The 21,956-nt window shown below is 47.7% G+C and overlaps 1 protein-coding gene across 2 annotated transcripts in view; it reads right to left on the reverse strand.

Moving 5' to 3' along the window:
- Positions 1-21,956, reverse strand: part of Tbxas1 (thromboxane A synthase 1) — a 166,927-nt gene that overhangs the window by 117,359 nt on the left and 27,612 nt on the right. For both annotated transcript variants that reach the window (XM_051174681.1, XM_051174680.1), the window contains exons 2-3: positions 21,362-21,455; positions 17,946-17,998 (exon numbers count right to left, since the gene is read on the reverse strand). In XM_051174681.1, coding sequence (XP_051030638.1) covers positions 17,946-17,998; positions 21,362-21,455 — 147 coding nt within the window. The remainder of the gene's footprint in view (positions 1-17,945; positions 17,999-21,361; positions 21,456-21,956) is intronic.

The following is a 21,956-nucleotide window of genomic DNA, read 5'->3' on the forward strand; positions in this document are numbered from 1 at the left end:
GCTGTCCCTGAATATTTTTGCCTACATGTTACACCCAGGCATATTCTTGGGTACTGTAGGAAGACTCTCTCTCTCTCTCTCTCTCTCTCTCTCTCTCTCTCTCTCTCTCTCTCTCTCTCTGTGTGTGTGTCTGTCTGTCTGTCTGTCTGTCCATCCTATTATATAGATACATATAGACGATTACATTTACTTGAAAGTATATTGCAGGATCCCCTGCCACCCAGGCTTGGAATATAAATAGAGGATTTGGGAAAAGTGCCGTCACTTCTGCAAAGACGAACCCGGTGGCAGCAAGGGATGCGTTATCCTGAGCCCAGACGGGTGACGACGAGGAAGGGGAAAGTTAATAAGAGATTCAGACGAACTGGGGAGAAACAAGGCTAAGAAAATGAATATAGAGAAGGAGGCCACCTGGGTGTGAGGCACCGTCCCCTGAGGACGCCCCTCTCTCAGGAGGCGAGGCTGAGAGGACCCACACACCCACACTCAGGGACGCAGGGGCCTAGCCTTGAGCAGCTGTGGAGGGGCTCGTGATGCGTATGGTCTCCCCCAAGATCCCCCCCAGGCTACAAGAAGGCCTTTGGATCTCAGACCAGAGGAGTAATGAAATCAGACTCCCGGATCCTTAATGGGCTCTAAGACCCGCATCGCTGGACCTGTGATACAGGCAGGTACTCAGGTATGATGTAAAGGTGACCAAATGGCTGCACAATTCATGGGACTTCCTCACTAAGAGTGTCTAAGTTAAGACCAGATGATGGCTTTTAATGCGGTGTCCTTTCTTGTGCCCTGAGATGGCGCCAGAGAGTGGCTACAAGGAGTGGCGACACCTGGGCGCAGCCCTGGAGGTGGCGGCACACGAGCAAGGACCTGACCAATGCCCTGTGTGGATGGAGCCCCAGTAGCCCCATAAATATGTCCTTACTCACCCTTCAGACCCAAGATGGCCTTCACAGTATACCCCAGCTTTGTGCTTCAGTGGGCTAACCCTGACAAGGACCATTATGATCCCTCTTCCTACAAGCTTTGGTTTTTTTAAGAAGAATCTCTCCCAGTTCTTTTTGTCTTCTAGAAAATACCAGTTACCCAAATTAGCAAAATAAGGTCTTCCTAACGCTTGAGGTTTCCTTAGGGATATCCCTAAGGAAGAAAATATGGACGAAGCGGCAATTTATTCAGTCACTCAACAAATACTTAACAAGCACCCGTTAGGTGCCAGACGCTGCTCTAGGTGCTTGGGATAACAGGGTGGGCAAGAGATAACTTCCGGTTGCGGCATTTGCATTCTCTCAGGAGGACCTGACCTGGCAATGGGCAATCGCTAACATCCTAAGGCACACAAGCTTACAGACTCTGGCGAGCATCGAGGCACGGAGTAAGAGAGCTTCGGCTTAACAAAGGGATTCACATATGGCTTCGTCCTGGCGTCTTCACACATGTGTGCCGTTACAGTTTTTTTCATTCGTACCCTTCCTTGACTGCCTGCCTAGACACCTTCCTCTCTCTACCTGTCCCTGTCCCTTTCCATTTGTCCCCTCCTTTAGGTTTTCTATCAAATGTACCCCACCACCCCCTCTGCCTCCCATCTCTCTTTAGAGCTTTTCTTCCTTTCCTGAGATCCCCTTTCTAACGTCATGACTTACAAACACACATATGTAAACATATGTATGTTTACATATTTTGTATACTTTTAAGTCTAGGTTCTACCAACTGTCGTTCTGAGTCTGGCTGATGGACTTACTGTGTATGCTTTTCTGCAACTATCATAGGGTAATTTCATACTGATAGAGCCTGATTGTCAACCTGGCTGTGCGGAGACACCTAGGAGATTAATAGAGCACACCTTGGGGTGTGTATCAGGGCATAGCCTTTGCACCATGAGGACTCTGCCTTCATGGTGGCTCCCTCTATGGTTTCAAAGTTTTAATAGGCTACTGAGAGGTGGTGGGAACTGCAGAAGACGGGCCTCAATGGAAGGAAATGTGAAGACGCGTCTTTGAAGGCATGTATTTCCCTGGACCCTTTCTGTCTTCACTGTGTTTCTTGGCCACCATGAGATAAACAGCCTCCTGACACCACCATGCCATGCTGCCTCGCCACAAACCTGGCCACGATGCTCTGAACCCTCTTATATCAGTTACTTTCCTGCTGCTCTGAGAAAATGCCAGGGCCAAAATAACTTCTAGAAGAAAGAGTTTGTTTTGCTGTATGGCCCCAGAGGGAGAGTCCATAATGGTACAGGGGGCCCTGCAACAAAGCAGCATGAATAGGAAGCAGAGCGATAATATCTCAACAGCTAACAGAAAATGGAAGTGGATTGAGACTACACATTCTCAAATCCCGCCTCCTGCCCTAGTGACGTACGCAAGGCTGCGTGTCCTAAAAGTCCCATAACCTCCCCCAAACAGAGCCACCAAGCTAGCGTTTAATATGTGAGCCTCATTCAAACTAACACGCCTGCGAAACCGAGATCTAGGTCGCTTCTCCTGGCATTCTGCCACAGCGGCAGGGCAGCTAACTAATGCACCATACAACCCAACGCACAGTGCTTACCGCCTGCATGCCCTTTTCATCTCAAAGACATCATGTTTCTGAATCATATGATCAGCTCAGCCGTACTGCCGGGTGGTTACATGAGAGACTACAGTGGAAGGATGTATCCTACTCTTAAATTTGATATGTAGGTGGACCCTGGGAACAGTGATAAGCCTTTCTACAGTCATCAAAGCAAAGTAGGTAGTCCATAGTGCCATCTCACGGGTTCATAAAGAGCCTCGTGAAAGGATGTCCAGAGGAGAGCTTTCTGGAATCACTGTGGCAGGGACTGGTGGGAGCAGGTGGGAGACTCGGGTGTTAGGCAGCAGCGAAATACAACAGATTTGATGAGAACCCAGAACATGATGGAACCGAAAAACACAGGCAGACACCTAAGGGTCAGCATGAGTCCGCCATGTAACCGTGACTGCAAATGCTATGCTTGAGCCATGCAAACACACGCACTGAATACTGTGGGCGGGAAGGGGACACACAGCACAGTGTTCCCAGCCTCTACTGTAGCACAACACGCACGCACACACACACACACACACACACACACACACCGGGCACTTTGAAACACGGAGGTGGTGAGTGCCCACTGTTTGTCCCGATAATTCACAATGGCCAGAAAACTACTCTGGTCAGTGTTTTCCTGTTGTGTGTTTGCTGACTTTCTTGTTTGTTTTGTTTTGTTTTTGAAACAAGGCCTCATGTAGCCCCAGGCTGGTCTCCAACTCTCTATGGAGCCAGCATAGCCATGAACTCTTGATCCGTTCACACCCACCTCGGATTACAGGAATGAGCCAGCGTATCTGGCTACTGGTTGTTGTCTTATACAGAATTTTACTATTCTGTATTTTTGCTCAAAGCCTGTTTTTCATATTTACCCCAAAAAGATACTGTGGGACACGGGAGAGTCCCGTGTTCAAATACATAGTATACCTTGAGTTTCTCACTTGGAGAGTTTCCAAGCATCTTATCCCACGAAACTCACCGAGATAGCGCAGTAACGAAGTCTGCGTTCCTTGGACTCTGCTTCCATCGTTTGACTAAGGAGGGACCCTTCTTTTTATTTTCTATGAAGCGACCATTAATGTTGGTGGAAGTAGTCCAAAGGATATGCTTTCAGGAATAGCTCATTAGACTATCAAGGGATAAGAGACAGAAGATTCCAGAGTCCAGATACACCCGGAAATCCCAACATTTCCTTCTCTCTCCTCTTGTAGAATGTGATCCTCAGAGTCACATTGCACCCACTGTCGTTAACAACTCTTTAACTCCCTCAGTGTTTGTGACCCTACATTTGTATGCTGGCATCCTAATTCCTTAGGTAATTGCATTCAGAGGTGGGGGCTGTCATAAGGACAGACCCCTTTTAAATAGGTTAGTGCCCTTATAAAAGGATCCTAAAATTTTTCCTTTACTTTTCCCAACACGTGCGGACACCCATGAGTCAGAAAACTAACACCCACCGAGTACCTGACCAGCTGGTGCCTTGATATTGGGCCTCCCACACCCCAGAACCATGAGAAGTAAACTTTTATTGTCTCTAAGTTACCCAGTGTATGGCGTTTTGTTACGGCAACCTGGGTGGACTATGACACGTCCCAGCTGACCACAGCAAGCATGAAATCCGTTTCCTCTTTGCCATGTTCAGTCTTCTTACTTCTATGGTGTCACCATTTTATCCTTAGGACAGGAATTAGTCACTTTCCTTGTGGCTATGACAAAATACCGGGACAAAAGACAACTTAAGGGGGCAAGGCTTGCTGTGGCTCACAGTCCGGGGCTGCGGGCCGCCCCAGCAGGAAAGGGATGGAGGCAGGAGCTTGAGGGTGCTCTTGTTGCATCCTGCATCCCGCAGTCAGAAGCAAAGACTGTTTATTATTTACTCCAGGATCCCAAGTCATGGGATGAAGTCACCTGCCTTTAGGGTGTGTTACATCTCCCCTCCTCAGTTAACACATTCCAGAACCCCCCCCCCCCAGTGACATGCCCTGTGACAATCAGTGTTCACCGGCACAGAACTCAAAGCCAACATCAATGACTCAAGTTGATTCACCTTCATTCTTGCAGCCCAAGCCTTGTTCGATACGGCTGTCTTTCCTACAGAACGTTTCTTACTTAAAAATTTCCATCTGTTTCCTTCCCCATTTCTGATGATTCACTAAGGCTAATAGAATGTTCTCTATGGATATCCAACATCACATTTCCCCAGCACACTCTTATCGCCCACTCTTCCCCATTCTACCCCAGCCCAGATCTCTACACCCCTTCCAAAGCTTAGCTGCCTGGGCACTTGCTTTACGGGTCACACAGCATTTGAACACATGAAACAGGCCAGTTTCTCTCAATGACTGTGTTTGTGCAAGGACTAAGAAGTGCAGAGGGAAATCCAGCTCGTCTCCTCCACGAGACAGCCTCAGAGCTGTAACAGGTGCCTATGGAACAGCTGGCGATTGCACCCGCACGCTACCTGACCTGAGCCTGACAGAGTGAAACCGAAGAGCTGGTTCTGTGCAGAGAAGCTGTGCAGAGTCCGTGAACAAGAAACCAGAAGTCAGTATCAGCACCAGAGACTAGAAGGCCACAGTGAGCTCCCGGGATAGAGGAAGCTTCAAGAAGGGAAGGCAGAATGGAAAAGGAATCGTAAAGACTTTACAGAGAAGAGACAGGAGCGGGAGCTTGGAATGAAGGCTGCTGGGAATTGATTAAAATAAACTGAGTGTGCGATACGTCGGAAGCACTGGTTGGTAACTGAGCTAGCTTTGTTTTGTTTTCTCTTTTCAAGTGCTAACTTGAAAAGGTTCACAGCCAGTGGATTTGGACGGGATATCACTGGGTCTTATGTTCCAATCAGAAATGCAGGGTTCACACTGGCCAGTTGGGTTCCAGGGTCTTTTGCAAGGAAGAGCATACATTTTGTCTGGAGTTTATTTTCCAGGTTTGACAACAACGATGATTACCATCTAATCTTGGTGGAAAGAGAAGGCTACACATTGCTACAAAATATCCTTCGAAGGTGAAACGATGGGGTTGCTATGGAAAACAGCACAGAAAATCACACCCCCCTGCCCAAATAAAAGCAGAATTTCTATCTGATGTTGTAATTCTCTCTTTAGGATATATGTTATAAAAACTGAAAACAGGAATTTGAAGAAGTATTTGCATGCCTGTGATCATGGTTGCATTACTGAAATGAAAGCAGGGTCTTGGCTGTATACTCATACACCCATGATCATGGCCTCATTATTTACTGCAGCCAAGTGTTAGACGCAAGCCAGTATCCATCAATGGCTGAACAACAAAATGTGCAGGGTGTAACCAGTGTACTATTTTTTGTTTCCTGGAAAAGGAAGGAAATTCTGACACATGGTACAAGACAGACGAACCCTGAGGACATCTTCCTAAGAAAACTGAGACACATAGTGCATGATTCTGTCAGGAAAGGGAAGTGCAATGGCGGTCACCGGGGAAGGAGAGGGGACAGAGGGCAATGTCTGCCAGGGACACATTTCACTTTGTGGGATGAGGCACCTACACATATGAACAGCGGTGACTGTACAGCTCTGTGAACATGTTTACAGCTCTGGGGTGTACAATGAGACATGGTCAAGATGGTAAAGTTTGTCTTGTATACATTTATCACAATAAGAAATGCCCTTTAGTGAAATGGCCGCTGTGTCACTTTCAGTATCTCGCATCGTCTGTGAAGCAGGGAACATCAGTCCAACAGCCATCCTTCCAGATAGATAGTGGGTACGTGAAAGTTCGCCCTCCCCCAACTCAGACAAAACCATTGTTCTGTGAATGCTACTTATGGCATCTTGAGTCCCAAAGCTCTGGCAATCACCATTAAGTTTGGATGTGAGAAGGGCAGGATTCAGGATGCTGAGGAGGGAGATGAAGTACCCTATTAGGCTCCGGGTTGAGGAGGACAAAGAAAAGAGACTGCTTTCTCCTTTGACTGCTTGTGGGAGGAGTCTGAGGGCTGTGTTGACAGTTGGACTCAATCTGGACTGGCAGTGAGGCAGAGGTGGGACTCTGAAGAGTTAGAGGCAACCGTGAAAGAAAAGTAGATTCACAAATAGCCATCTTTTCGGTGGTCCATACACACTAGGCATCCATTAACAATGTAAATGCTGCATGGAGGAAGGGGGCAGGAGCTCCTTCCCACAGTCTCTTGTTGGGAAAGGCAGTTTCCACACAGTATCAAACTGCCTGATTTCCACGCAACTGAGTGGCACCTCGAGGTAATGACAGATGTTATAGCTCAAAAGACCACAATCTGTACATCCACCTTGCATGCAATGACACAATGACAGGCAGTCCACCAGCCACTGGTTCAGGGCATATGTTACTAGGTTCCTCTTTAGAAAAGGCAAGAATAGCATCACCAGCTAACAGTGCTTGCCTAGTGGTTAATGTGGGGTCTGGAGACTGTGTCAGAGAGCCAGACCTTTATAGATAGAACCATTGGCTGAGAACTGAATCCAGGACAGAAAAGCCTCATTTCGTGGATTGCAAAATCCTTGCAGTTGGAGGACAAGATGGAGAAGATGCTGCTAGGAATGGGGCCTTGAGATGCAAAGAATAATCAAGGAAGTTATTTTAGTAGTTAAGTTTCTATTATCTGCCCTAGGCATGGAAGCATCATAAAACCCGGTGGTGCCTTGCTGGGGAATTGCTTTGTGCGCATAGCTGTGGAAATGTTGCACATAAGACTGATCAGGAATAATTGGAATACTTGGTAAACAACTCAAACTCTCCAAGATTCAAGGGTCTTGAAGAAGAAAGGAAGTCTCCGTCCATTTTAATGAAGAACTTTGATCACTCAGAATTTAGTAGCATCTCACATGCGTGTGATGGATGCCATGTGACCATGTGTGTTTCATGTGTGTGTTTGAGCACTTAGGCCAATGTTTGCAGTTGATTTGGTTTTAGACTTTCAGATTCCATAGTTCATTTTCTGCCAGTAAGCAACAAAAATTTGAACTTTGTTTTTAATCATTCAAGGGTCCCCTCTCTCTTCCTCCCCCGCCTCCCACTCCTCCCCCTCCCCCTTGTCTTTGTGGGTTTTATTCTGTTTTGCTGTTTTTGTATTTTGAGGCATGGCCTGGTGGTGGTGTAAGAAGTACTCCAGAGCCTAGGGCTGATTCAGATACAGACTCAGAACTGAGTCTACACACATGCAGCCTGGGTTGGCCCTGAACTCGTGCTTTCCCAGCCTCTGCTCTTGAGGGCTAGGATTACAAGTTATGTGCTATCATGTCTAGATTATCCAAGAGTTTCTGAGAAGTTGAAGAAGAGTCTCTGCACATAAAACAGTGATCAGAAAGGAACTTTAACGTCTATGTGAGTGGATGTTTACTGCTCTTTTATACAAATGATTTTTTTTTTAATTATGAAAGCAAAGATGGTCTGTCCATCTTTTTGGACAGAATAGCAATGCTGTTTAATTTCTAAGCTAATTAAGGTTAGGAGTTACCAGAATTGGGTAACTATGTGTAACTCTTGAGGCTATGCACACGAGTTCTTGACAGGAGACATTTGCATAAAGCTCTGTAATATCGGGACTTACTTCCAGAAGAGATACTTCCTTGACAAATGTCACAGTGATTCATGACAGTGTTACGTAACTCTATTATGCATTTTGGGTTGAACAACTTGGATTTGTTGCAGGTACAATTCAATTAAATGTGGGATTTTTTTTTTAACTGATTAGCTAGAGACAGAGCTTTTTTTTTTTTTTTTTTTTTTTTTTACAAAACTCTACTGTGAGCTAGTCTATTGTTTGGGAACACATCTGTGCAGTTTGTCATGTGGGGATAGAGGAGTCACTGATGCTGTCTCTGATTGTCACTGTTGGAGGAGCTCACTCCCTCCCGCCTTAAGACTGGCGTGCACTTCTGTGCTGTGGATCTGAGTACAGGCGTTAAGGAGGGCAGATGGGGAAGTCCGTAACTGACTCCCCAGCCTCTGGTGTTCTGCTCATCCAAGCCGCTCCATCCTTACCTTCAGACCACACTACGGACCAGAAGCTGCGTGAACCCAGGAACGCAGTCTCCTTGGTCTGGATGGGATGTAAGAGGACGGGCATTATTTTCCTCACAGGTGGTGCTAGGCATGACGGCTGGGTTCTGAGTTTGGGGATACCGTGCTCTGAGTTTCAGAGCTGAGTCTGAATAAGTGATTCATGCCTGGACTCAGAGCCCATCTCTGCTCTTATGGGGCCCAGAGGCCTCTCATTGAGTCCTAATGGCCATGATAGGCTCCCTTGACGGCGGCTGCTTGACTGCTCACCCCGACCCCTGACTCCCATCAAGTGACCACCTTCTCCTGCCCATCCCACACAGCCAGCGCTTGCTAGAACACAGAGCATCTACTTCTTACTCCGTGTGTGTCCAACATTGCAGACTGCAGGCTGCATGTGCCCTAAGATAACAAGGAACGTAGTCGGGCACATTTGTACATCAGAGCTGTAATGTCAAAGGTTTGGACACCTGTGAAACACTGCACCTTCCTGTCCAGAGCCGCGTCTGTTTTCCATCCCCAGTCACTCACCCCACTGAAAGGGGTGCTCTCTAGGCCACTCTCTCTGCTGCCCATTTCCTGAGAGTGTATCAGTCACACACTCTATGCTGCGGTAGGAAGGCCACACTAATTCCTTAGATAACTTTGCCTAATGCAAAATAGCTTAGACATCCTAAATTGTCAACTGATACACTATTTCTGTGAAGTTCTTAGCTTAAAAGATTCTGGGCTTGGGACTGAAAAGTGATTTCAACAATAGCTGAATGCGTGGTTTTGAAGGCTAAGAAGGATGATGCTGTTGGGCTGGCCTGGGCCAGGTGCATGAGCGCCATCTCTGGAGGACTGGTGCGGCCACGGATCTGCTGCAGCTGTCCACAATGGACCCTCACACGCACGCACGCACACACACGCATGCTTGCACGCATGCACGCACACGCGCACACGCACACACACGCGCACACGCACGCACACTCACACACGCGCGCGTGCACACACACGCACACACGCACGCACACACACGCATGCTTGCACGCATGCACGCACACTCACACACGCACGCGCACACGCACGCACACTCACACACGCGCGCGTACACACACACGCATGCACACACGCACGCACGCACACGCATGCTTGCACGCACACACACGCGCACGCACATGCGCACACGCACGCACACACGCGTGCGCACACACTCACACACGCACATGCGCACACACGCATGCACGCACACATACACGCACACGCGTGCACACGCTTCTAACATAAACTGAGAAGAGTACAGTCATCACCAGCTGCAGGTTGCATCGTCCCTACCTGGAAAGGACTTTCAGATACCACATAGTCCTTTGCTTTTGAATTAGGGGTCCGGACACACTAAGTGATTGTGCCGCTTGCATTCTGTCAACCTGACACAGGCAGGGTCATCTGGCAGAGCCACCACTGGGCAAGTGGTCCTGGGTGCTATTAGAAAGCCCGCCAAGCAGACCAGGAAGCAACTCCTCTTTGGCCTGCCTCCATGTCTCTGCCCCGAGTTCCTGCTCTGACTTCCCTTTATGATGGGCTGGAAACTGTAAACAGAAATAAACCCTTTGTTCCCAGGTTGCTTTTGATCATGGTGTCACTCAGCAGTAAAAAGCCAGCTAATGCAGTGGCGGCTACAATCGGTTTAGGGGATGGAGAGCAGCCTGCGCTTGTCTTCCTTTTCATGGAGCATTCATTCCCAGAGGTTCTTACAGGGTAAAAAAGGCCGTCTCTTACAAAACTTTCATTTCCTGGGCGTCTCTTTGTGTGAGTGTGAGCGCTCACATGTGCCCGCACACAGGCATGAGTCCTGGATCACAGTGGTCAATCTGTTTACTGAGGTTCATAATTAAACAGACTGTCAAAGTCACTGGTCCAGTTCGAATCCCTCATTTACTTTTCCAAGCAAACAGATGGAAAGTGAATGATTGGCCTAAATCCATTAACCTAACAAGAAGTGCTTAGGAAGAGTAGAAACTGAGATCACACACACACACACACAAAAACAAACACACATACACATGCACACACGCATGTACAGGCATGGCCACATTCGTGTGTGTTCAGCCATAAATAATAAAATTATGAAACTTGTTGAGCTAGAGATCATCATGTTAAGCAAAAATAAGCCAGACTCATGAAAACAAGTACAGCAAGCATTCTCTCATTTGTGGAATTTGGATTTAAATACAAATATTGGGAGGTCAAAAAAGAGATAAGGGGGACAACTCGAGGTTGGGGGGAAGGAGACAAAGGTATCATAGATGTGCAGCATCTCGTGTGTGTGTGTGTGTGTGTGTGCGTGCGTATGTGTGTGTGTGTGCGTGCGTGTGCGTGTGTGTGCGTGTGTGCACGTGCGTGTGGGTGTGTGTGCGTGTGTGCACGCGTGTGTGTGCGTGTGTGCGCGTGTGTGTGCGTGCGCACGTGTGTGTAAGAGAGATAAAAGCAGAGGGGGGTTATTTGGAGGGAGGAAGGGAAATATTGAGATGAGGGACAGGGGCAGGAGGCTAGCTAGAGTCAAATATGTTCAAGGTCTAACGATACACCTACAGAAAAATGTCAAGAGTAAAATGCATTATTTAGTATGCTAACAAAATATTTATAATAAAAATGCCTGCAGCACCCATCACTTCTACTTTGTTGCAGGAAGAGGATGGGAGAGTAATGAATGGCAGGAGGCAAATGTGTGGAAAGAATGGTCAGAAACCCAGGGACTTAAGCCAGCTTCAGAGACTCGTGGATGGAGACCAGGAAACAAGGCGGCCCACCCCACAAAGAAAAATGGAAGTGTAGCCGTTCCCCATCAGGGATAACAAGAGACGATGTCCCCGGAGAATCAGTTCAAGGGACGTGTGGCTTTAAACAGTTCATCTCTTTCTTTTTGGTCCCCAAAGCACATTTATTTGTCTACTTATCAGGCCATGCACTTGGCCTGGAGACAGCTGCCTTGCTAGACACTTCCCTCCTATTCTCCAGGGTCTGCTACGTCAGCCAGTTTGGTCAGGGTAGACACTTGATAAAGTAACGGGCCTCTAAAATTCTGTCTTGGTGTTTCTATTGCTGTGACGCAACACCAGGGCCAAAGCAGGCCAGGGGAGGAAAGGGTTATTTCAGCTTACACTTCCCTGTCAGAGTCCACCACCGAGGGCAGCCAGGGCAGCTCACACACGGTCAGAACCTGGGGGCAGGAGCTGATGCAGAAGCCCTGGAGGGTGCTGCTTACTGGCTTGCTCCTTACGGCTGGCTCATACTGTTGTCACTTAGGAATAGGACCAACTGCCCAGGAATGATACAGCTCCACACACACTAGTCATCAATTAAGGCAATACTCCACAGGCTTGCCTACAGGCCGATCTTATGGAGGCATTTTCTCAGTTGTGGGTTCCTGTCTTAGATAACTCTAGCTGTGTCAAGATGCCACAACATTAGCCAGCACATATGTAGTCACAGCTTAAGAAATCCCAGGGACTTAAAAGTTGTGAGCTAATAGGCCCAGTGTTCGTGATTAATCTATCTTGACCCATGAGAATATTGAAATTTATAAGATCATGCCCAATGGCTATGGCCTCAAGGCCATTCTGTCTCGTGTTCACTTTGGTCCCTAACTCATGTGGCCTGCTTTCTAGCACTATTTAGCCCTCTTTGGTAGAGTTCTGGCCAGACTAATAGCAAAGAGTCTCCAGGCCACAGGGGCTCAGCTGCTGTCTCAAGACTTACATTTCTTTGAGCAGTTCAGCCATAGGTCTCCCTGGCCCCTCTCCCCACATACTTGGTTACATTTTCAAACCTGGTGCATTCAGATGTCTGTCTGTCTGTCTGCGTGTGTCTGTGTATTGTGTGTGTGTATCTCTGTGTGTGCGTGTGTGTGTGTGTCCGTCTGTCTGTCTGAAAACCATCATCCCCCGCTGTACCGGTCCAGAAGGTCATACCACTTCGATCCTTTCAGCTTCCAGTGTTCTTGTTCCTTGGCAGTGAGCCAGGAACTCTCCCCCAAGTTGGTGATGCTGCCCTTTGACTGCACAAACTTAACCTCTCTCTGCTGCTCCCGGTCCTCACCTTAGTGGGTGGACACAGTAGTTTAGGGCTCTCGAGTCAGAAGTCTGCACATCCTAGTAAACAGTACCATGACATCTGAGCTTGAGGCAACCTTATTAGCTTCATCCAGAACGCCATGTCCGCTCCCGCCACACTCGCTCCCTGCCACACTCACTCCCGTCTGCATCCCAAAGCTCCCTGCATTCTTCCAGCTCCTGACAAGGTGCTATCAGATCACTCATGCTAATTAAATCACTGTGCTAACCCTCCATGTTAGAAGTGTAGGCAACTCTTCCCTTTCTGTGGTGTGAACTCTGAGGCCACCTGTCAGCCCCTCCTTGTCAAAGGAGTATTTGCTTGGCACACTGGTACTTTTTCCAGTGTGAGGACCCGTAGTTCCCTGGAGATCAATAGCTTCAGGTTCTTGGAATGGCAAAGGTGTTCTTGGAACACCAGTTGCTGCTACATACAAGACATTTCACACATAACATTCCAATCAGGGTAGCCAGTAAGACAGACATTTCAAAGGACAGAGGAGTCAGAAACACACATAGTACAGGAATTCCTAAGTAATGATGCAGGAAAACATGGTACTTCAAGTCAGTAGGAAAAGGATGAATTTTCAAGTAGAACCATCTGGAAAAAAATAAAGCTGTATCTTATATGAGCCAACTTTCTGACATGGTAACAAAATACCTGAGCTAATTAACTTATAAAAAAGAGAATAGGCTTCTTTTTCTCACAGCTCTAGAGTTTCCATCCACGGTCAGATAAGTCATGGCTTTCAAGTGTCTAATGAGGGGCTGGTTAGGAATAAAAGAATGTCCATGGTAAAGTGACCGGTTTGCCTTGTGGCCAGGAAGGATGAGTAGAGGCAGTGAGTGGAACCCAACAGTCCTCTGCGTGAGGGTGCCTGGAATGACTTTAAGAGAAACCCAGCGGGCCTCACTTCCTGAAGACTTCACAATTTCCCAATATCATCACCCTGGGAACAACACCTTGTAGAAAGGGCTACTTTCTTTAATATGTAAAGAGCTTTTGCAAATAAATTAGGAAAAACTAACTCAACACAAAGTGGCAAAACATAACAAAACATCATGAATTTTAAATACATAAAAAGTGTTCAATGTTGCTTATGATAAATAAGTACTAATTAAAGGAACAGCACTATACCATCAAATGCTAATAAACTTTTGACCATTTATTTTAGAAGCAAGTATGTGAAAATTCCACTTTTCTCATTTTTTTTTTTTGTTGGAGCATGAGTTGATATAAGCCCTAGAGAGATCAATTTAGTAATATCAAAATTAAAAATGTAGATAGTCTCTGACCTAAAAATTCCATTCCTAGGGATTTATCCTACAGACACACTCAGGCAAGAGAGTAATGCTGTATACTTGAAGATATTCACTGCAGCGTTGTTAGTGAAAGCAGAAGGCATTGTTCAACTGAGAAATTATTTTTAAAGTTAGTGCATTTCCATACAATTAAATCCTTTGAAAAATAATGTAGCATTTAATAAGGAGTGTATTGAAGGAGAAAGTTCTCCTGAAGACCGTTAATGAACACAGCAGGCTGGAAGAGCAATCCTTGCGCATCTTACATTGCACACATAACTAGAAGCTGGAGACAAAGGCTGCCCCCATAGGCAAGGGTATAAAGCAGACACCAGTAAGTGTGCATTCAAACACTCCACTGTGCTTTGTGAATTTACATGGCATTCGTGTTTACCTGTTTACAACTTAATGTTTTGGTGGGAATATAGGAAGTTATGCAACAACGCTGGCTTCACGGAGGGACACAGGTGCATAGATGCCAGGTGTCAGGGCCAGGAGTAAGTCTCATGTCCCAACAAGGGGGAGTGATGTTTGCACCAGAGATCAGAATCAAAGTGATGGGAGGCCAGGAGAATGAGAGCGAGGCTAAGTAACAGCAGAGCTGCAGAGCGAGGGCCTGAAAGATGGATGAGGGGAGGGAAAAGGGGCTTCTGATGGAGGCCTTTAGTTGCTGCTAATGAGCTGAACCTTGGGCCTGTGTATCTATAAGTAATAGTCACAGCGTACTAAAGGGTCCTTCCTTCCTTCCTGCCTGCATTGCGTAGTCCGTCACAAATTGGTGGGGCATAATTTCTATCCTGTTTATATTTAATCACCGGTGATTTTTGAGAGCATTGGGATGAGATGTAATAACTTGGAGCGGATCCTCAGACCAAAAGAGAGTATGGATAATCACTAATTGCTTATACCAACTGTTACAAGTCAGAAGGGGCCGAGTTCCAGAGGTAGGAGCCGGGCAGTGGCTTACACCCAGGTTCAAAGGAGGATGTAGTTTACACAGACCTAGCAAAGCCACTGACATAATTAGGCACCTGGAGAAAACACTTGCTGATGACAGTGATAATGATGGGAACAGAAGCAATAATAAACGCTGATGCTGTCCGCCCCTCTTGGCAGACGGTGCAGGGTCCTTCACCAACATCTGCCCGCCTCCCCTGGCTTAGCAGCCTATTTCAATTAGGAGTCCCAGACTCTGACCAAGCTGCTCTGACGAGTATGGGTCCCAGTAGGCATCATGGCCAATGGTCATCTTACTAACTTTCAGGGCAGCTGGGCGACCCTTGCTACGCTGTCACGGAAGGGCTGCGTTGATGCTCTGTTAAGCATCCATAGTGTGGGGTTTCACTTGTCCAGTGAGGAATCAAAGCTATTTTATTTTTCAAGTTGTAAGAGGACCATGATAGATTTCATTTCCTAGTCATAATAGCAGCCTGAAAACCAATGTCATTTAAACAGAATTTTTTCCTGAGGTGGGGGAGGAGGCGGTTGGGGGGGGATAGGGAATGGGGGTAGGTGGGGATGGTCTTTGCATGGACCACAGCCCTCTGACATCCAAATCGGTGAACCCATTATGCAAAGGTAAGGTTCAAGAAGAGTCTTTTAGGTTAGATGGCAGCTCAGATAGAGGCTGATTCAACACTGCCTCTCCTACCCGACTGCACACTGGTGGCTCCTAGAGAGGACCCACGGGGCAGCGGGCAGTGTCTTAGGACCCATCATTTTTTTTTCTACAGGAGAAAAGGTTGATGGCTTTGTATGAAGAGATTATTCCATCACCCCCCACACACACACACACATACAGACACCTTTTTCACCAGAGGTGGGAACATAGAGATGATTCTGCAATTTTGATCTCTACAATCTCATTTGAAATCATTCTCTGTGATTTAAGTTTTCTGGAAATGAAAAGGATAAATTGTGTGAACTTAGTTAAAGTTGGGAAGAAAAGTTGATTGGACAGACTGTTGTCAAGGAAACCAATACTCCCCCCCCCTCTCTCTCTTTCTCTCTCTCTCTTTCTCTCTCTCTCTCTGTGTGTGTGTGTGTGTGTGTGTGTGTGTCTGTATGTGTGCGTTTGTGTGTGTCCTTTATACTCTTCACCTGACATTTAAGACTAATTCTTAGGTATTCAAAGCTTCCACACTAAAAACATATACAAAAAACATTCTCCAAGGAAGTGATTTCTAGAATTTGAAATCAGGGAGACCCTTCTCTAACTCTGGTGGAGATAGCATCCCTCTGGACCAGAGACATAGATGGTGACCACATTCAGGGTCAAGGCCATTGCAGAGTGAGGTTTAAAAGGTAACACGACCCAGCACTAGGGTAAGAAAAAGGCAAACAATTTAGCCCCTTGGTACTTTATTGAGTACCATGCTTAGAACTAGAAGCTACACATGCAGAGTCAAACTCTGGATGAAGTCCCCCATTCAGGGACCACAGAGAAGGAGGAGAAGCTTGTTATTTAAAGACAATGGTTGCCTCCCCACTCCACCAGCATCAGACCTGGCCAAGGGACTTTGTTGCCTGAAGGTGGCCACAGCATGCTCCCTGCTCCAGTTCTAAACTTGGCTAGGCAGGAAGGATGCCAGCAAACACACTCAGCAGGGTTCCCTACTCTCTCAAGTCTCTGCTGTCCCACAAGAGCACCCTGCCCTCATGAGCCCCAGGGGTGATGGGAAGCATGAGAGGCAGAGCTGCACAGAGGAGCCCCCTCCCCTGCTGACACAGGAAGCCCAGAAATCCTTCCAGCCAGGCAGCTCCCTCTCAGATGAACCTGAAAGAGTAAGGAGTCTACGCCACTGAGCGTGGTGTGTGTGTGTGTGTGTGTGTGTGTGTGTGTGTGTGCTGCACAGCAGCCACAGACATCTACTACAGCAGCTCCGCCTTTACTTTCTTGAGGCCATATAAGAAAGTGGGCTACGGTAGACCATGTCCACAAGGATTTCAAGCCAATTCTTTCCAAAGAATCCCCGAGAAAACACAGGTCCAGATCTTTGGGGCAGAAAGGTTTAAAACAACTGAACTCATCAGAATAGGCAAAGTAGTTCCACAGAAACTGTGCACCTAGCAAAGTGACTGCTAGCCTGGGGGTCTTGGAGAAGCTACTCAAAGTCACCCAGTGGCTGAGGAGAAGCCGTGTGGAAACAGGAGCCCCTGGCGAGCACAGGCGCACGCTGAAAAGCAAAACGATTCCAGTCTTTCAGGACTTAGATATAGAAAATGATCTAAGCAAAGAAAGATTCAGCACAAGCACCATGAGTCATAAAAAAAGCTTAAGAGGGGCTGGAGAGACGGCTCAGCAGTTAGGAGCGTTTGCTGCTCTTGCAGAGGACCTGGGTTCGGTTCCCAGCACCCACATTTGGCTCACAGCCGTCTGTAACTCCAGTTCTAATGACCAAATGCCCTCTTCTGGCCTCAATAAGCTCCTGCGTGCATATGGTACATATACACGTGCATATAAATTAAAAATAAATACAACTTTTTTCTTAAAAAAAAAAAAAAAAAAAAGAATGACAGCAAACAAACAAAAAAATCCATCAAAAATAAAGGGAAGGGTTATGTTACTTTTTGTGACCACGAACAAGGAGACCAGGTGGCCCGGTGTACCCAGGACAAGCTTGGTCACACTGCTGGCCTACATCACTACTCACAGAACTGATTTCCAGTGCCAGAAGTGTGCCAGGTTAGGTGGCAATAATATCACTGTTGGTGGCACACCTCACCCACAGGAAGGAACAATGTAAGTCCACATAAGAGCCGGCTCCCTCTCTCTCTCTCTCTCTCTCTCTCTCTCTCTCTCTCTCTGTGTGTGTGTGTGTGTGTGTGTGTGTGTGTGTTATAGTGTACTTATCTACCCTCCTTAGGAGCCCTCAAAAAAGAATCCAAATGTTCAGTCCAGTCCTATTATTGTCATGACATCCACATCCCTTCAACACAAGAAACCGAAACATAAGAGAATCCGAGTTTCCGCCTTACCCACACAGAGACCCGTATCGCTCCCTGAGTTCCAATTGGCTCTCCCAAAAACCCTGTAGGAAAAAAAAAAAAAAAAAAAAAAAAAAAAAAGCACAGGACCATGGTAAGAATAAAATTGAGCAAAACTTCAATGTTTCTAACTTATTCAGAAAAAAAAAAAGCCTAGCACAGCAAAAACACAATTACATAAACAATAAAAGAAGAATCACCATTATATTGTGTTGAATTACTATAGAATATTGAGTAAAGAAATGGCTTTTAAAAATATTGCTGAGTAAAACCCTCAGCTGCTCCATTTAATGGACAGAAGAGACCACACACACTTAAGCTCTGTACATAATTGCTGCTCACACATCTGAAAACTATTTGGTTTTACATCTACAATATTCCCCTCAGATGTGACTCTCGTTTGCCAAGTCCCCTTTCATGGCCCTCGTATGTGTGAACTTCTGAATCTACCCGAATTATCACAAATTCCAAATTCACATGATCCAAGTTAAATGTCAAACAGCAGATTCCAAACCTACGACCCCTAGCATGGTTTTCCACAGGCTGAAACTTTGGGGTACCAGGGGATGTGCGTGGGGTAAAGTTGGTGGAGGTCAGAGCATGCAAACCCGTTGGGCTCTGGGATGGAGCTGAAGTGGCTGTAGACCGCACACGTGTAGTAGGACATCACGTGGACAGGCGCTGATACACATAAGATGCGGTAGGAAGGACACACTTGTGAAAACGTGCCTGTGTCGGGTAGGGTATGGGAAATGGTAGGTCTGAGTCAGGGTTGGAGGGTCAGCCCTGAAAGTGCACACACATAAGTAACACTAAGTGGCCTGAGAAAGTTGTGTCTATACGTTTTTATATATAAATCCTGCAGAAGACAAGACCATGGTTTTGAGAGGCATAGGGGAGATAATGGAGAGAGGAAAAGCAGAAAATGATGTGATTATATTTTAATTAAAAAAAAATACAAGTACTCAGGTGGGTGCCCAGATTAGAATGTCTACGTTTGTAAAGAGCGCTAATGGTTTGACTTCCCTGTTCTAGAAGGAGCACAGCAGTTTATATTCGCAGGACAATATGCTGAGAGGAGCTGCTGGAGGCCTCTCCAGAGCCAGCCAGGGCTCTCCTGCTAATACCAAGTACATTTTACTCAACTGACTACATCGGATCTGCTCCCCCTACTTTGCAACGTATGGGATTTATTTTCTTTCACCTTCCTGTTCGGTTTGTTTGTTCTGTTTTGACACTTTTAAGAAAGTCTCTTCACACTTGCTTCGAGAGGGTGTGGGGGGACTGTTGGGGCGATTGTAGGCTTAAAAGCTGTGAGCCCGGCCCCCTGGAGGAGGGGCCGAGAGGAGAGGGTGTCTGCAAAGCAAAGCGGTGGAGCAAATGGTGAAGGAAGAGAGGAAAGAGAGGAAGTTGGCGAGTGGTAGGCAGGAGGCCAGATGCAGGTCGCCCTCTGCCTAGGGTGTGGTGCAGCGGCCACGCAGGGGGAGGGGCCGCAGGGGGAGGGGTGGGGAAGTCCCAGCATCCTCTGAGGTTTGCTATCGGGGTTGTCCCAAATTAGCCCTCCCTGCCCTTGTATGGCAGTTGGCGTGCAGGGTCCGGTGGTGCCTGCTGCTGGTCCGGAGGCCGTGTCCCCACAAGTTAATCAGGCTTCTGAGAAAAACCAATGGCAGTAGAAAATAACCTTCAAAAATAGATACTGCGTCCCTATCTGCAAATGCCCTGGTCATCGCCACGGCCATGTCACTCTGCTGAGCTGAAGGCCACACACTTAAAATATCTGCTTGCTGAAACAGCTTCCCCTCCCAACCACTTCCTTCTGTCTGCTGGCAGCCATTGTCTTCGCTCCGCAGGTTCAACCCTTTAACCGCCCCCCCCCCTGTTTCCCTCATGGCCCCTGAATGCTGGGTGTGGGAGTCCCTGTGGTCCTACTGTGGTCCCTGGGTTTCCTTCTCAGGACTGCCATTGCCTCCCTGCAATCAGCCCTTACCCCTTCAGCCTCGACCATGTGGCCGCAGCATGGATTCAGCAACCCTGATCTCAACTCCTGTCCCTTGCAGGACAGTGTTGAATTTCAGGGTCAGTCCTCTACTCAACGGTGCCTGGCTTGGCCGTGAAATCTGTAAGCAGGCTAGCCCATGTGTGGCTGCACCCCACAGGCTCCCCAGGGGCTTTGGACCTGCAGGCTGCAGGCTGACCCGTGCTGCGATTCCCACGTGGCTGTCCTCTTGTGCACGATGCTCTTTCCCTGGTGTGTGTCCCTGTCTACAGCTCCTGCAGGACCCCCTTCTCCAGGAACTCCCCCACAATGCTCTTCTCCATGGTCCTCCCTGGAGCCGGACCACAGTTGCTATCTGCACTTCCAATTCCAGACACATCCCGACTGGTGGTATACACCACTGCTGGATGCTGACCTTGAAAGTATGAGTATCTTCTACTTCTGCAGCCTAGAACGTGGGACATTTAAACACTCGACAAATTGGTTGGGGTGGGTGAATGAATGAGTGCATACCGATGAGTCGTAAGAGGTGAATATCATAATAACAAAAGCTGGAGATGTAGCTTCATTGGTAGAGCGCTTGCCTAGCATGTACAAAGACCTAGGTCCAACCCCCCCCCACACTGCACTGCAGAAGGTGGGCGTGGTGGTGCAGAAGGGGGCGTGGTGGTGCAGAAGGTGGGCGTGGTGGTGCAGAAGGGGGCGTGGTGGTGCAGAAGGTGGGCGTGGTGGTGCAGAAGGGGGCGTGGTGGTGCAGAAGGTGGGCGTGGTGGTGGACACCTGTAATCCTAGCACTCCCGGTACAGTAAGAGGATCAAAAGTTCAGAGTCATCACATAGCAAGTCTGAAGCCAGCCTCAAGGGGAAAGGAGGGAGGGAGGGAAGGAGGGAGGGAGGGAAGGAGGGAGGGAGGGAGGAAGGAGCCGTTCCAGTAGAGAAGGGTTCTTCCCATCATAGGTATTCATTTTGTTGCTGTTCTCTTTGTTTTTGTTGTTCAAGACAGGGTCTCTTTACCTGTCCTTGGCTGTCCTGGAACTTGTTTTGTAGACCAGGCTGGCCTCAAACTCACAGACATCCACCTCCTCTGCCTCCCGAGTGCTGGGATTAAAGGTGTGCACCACCACCACCTGGAATATTTCATGTCACTCTATTCATAGTCCACTAAGATTTATTAGATTTTTCTTGGCATCTGTTGAGATTGTATACATTCTTATCCTTTACTGTGCTAATGTAACAAGTTATATTTGAATACTTTTCAAGGCCTACACTCCTAGAATAAGCTGTGTTTGCTCTTGATAAATTGCTCTTTAACATGTTGCATGTATGCTTCAGGCGGAGATCACCGTGACTCCTGAAATGTAAATAGGACCAATGCCCCAATGGGAACTCTTGTGCAAGACCCAGAGTCTCACCTGGCGGAAAAACATCAAGTTTCCAACAAAAGGCGAGGGCTTGGGGTGTCTGATGCCCAACTTCTCCAGTCTTGAGAAGGCCGATGTGGAGTACCTGGGTGGGTGGAGAAGCAGTTTTACAACCAAGAAACTGGTGCTTATATTTGTGTCATTGGCCCTGTTAGGAAGCAGAACTGTTGAGTCCTCTTAGCTGGGCTGAGAGAAGTTCCCAAGGAACACATCTGAGGACTCAGGTGGGGAGTTAGCACAGAAAGAGGATTGGAACTCAGGAGTGCATCCAGATGGGGTGATCCTGAGGTCCCCAGATGGGGGATGGGATCCTGAGGCCCCCAGATGGGGGGATGGGATCCTGAGGCCCCCAGATGGGGGATGGGATCCTGAGGCCCCCCAGATGGGGGGATGGGATCCTGAGGCCCCCAGATGGGGGGATGGGATCCTGAGGCCCCCAGATGGGGGATGGGATCCTGAGGCCCCCAGATGGGGGGATGGGATCCTGAGGCCCCCAGATGGGGGGATGGGATCCTGAGGCCCCCAGATGGGGGGATGGGATCCTGAGGCCCCCAGATGGGGGGTGGGATCCTGAGGTCCCCAGATG

The sequence above is a fragment of the Phodopus roborovskii genome, unplaced genomic scaffold (assembly GCF_943737965.1).
Source record: "Phodopus roborovskii unplaced genomic scaffold, PHOROB, whole genome shotgun sequence".
In the NCBI taxonomy this organism is placed as follows: Eukaryota; Metazoa; Chordata; class Mammalia; order Rodentia; family Cricetidae; genus Phodopus; species Phodopus roborovskii.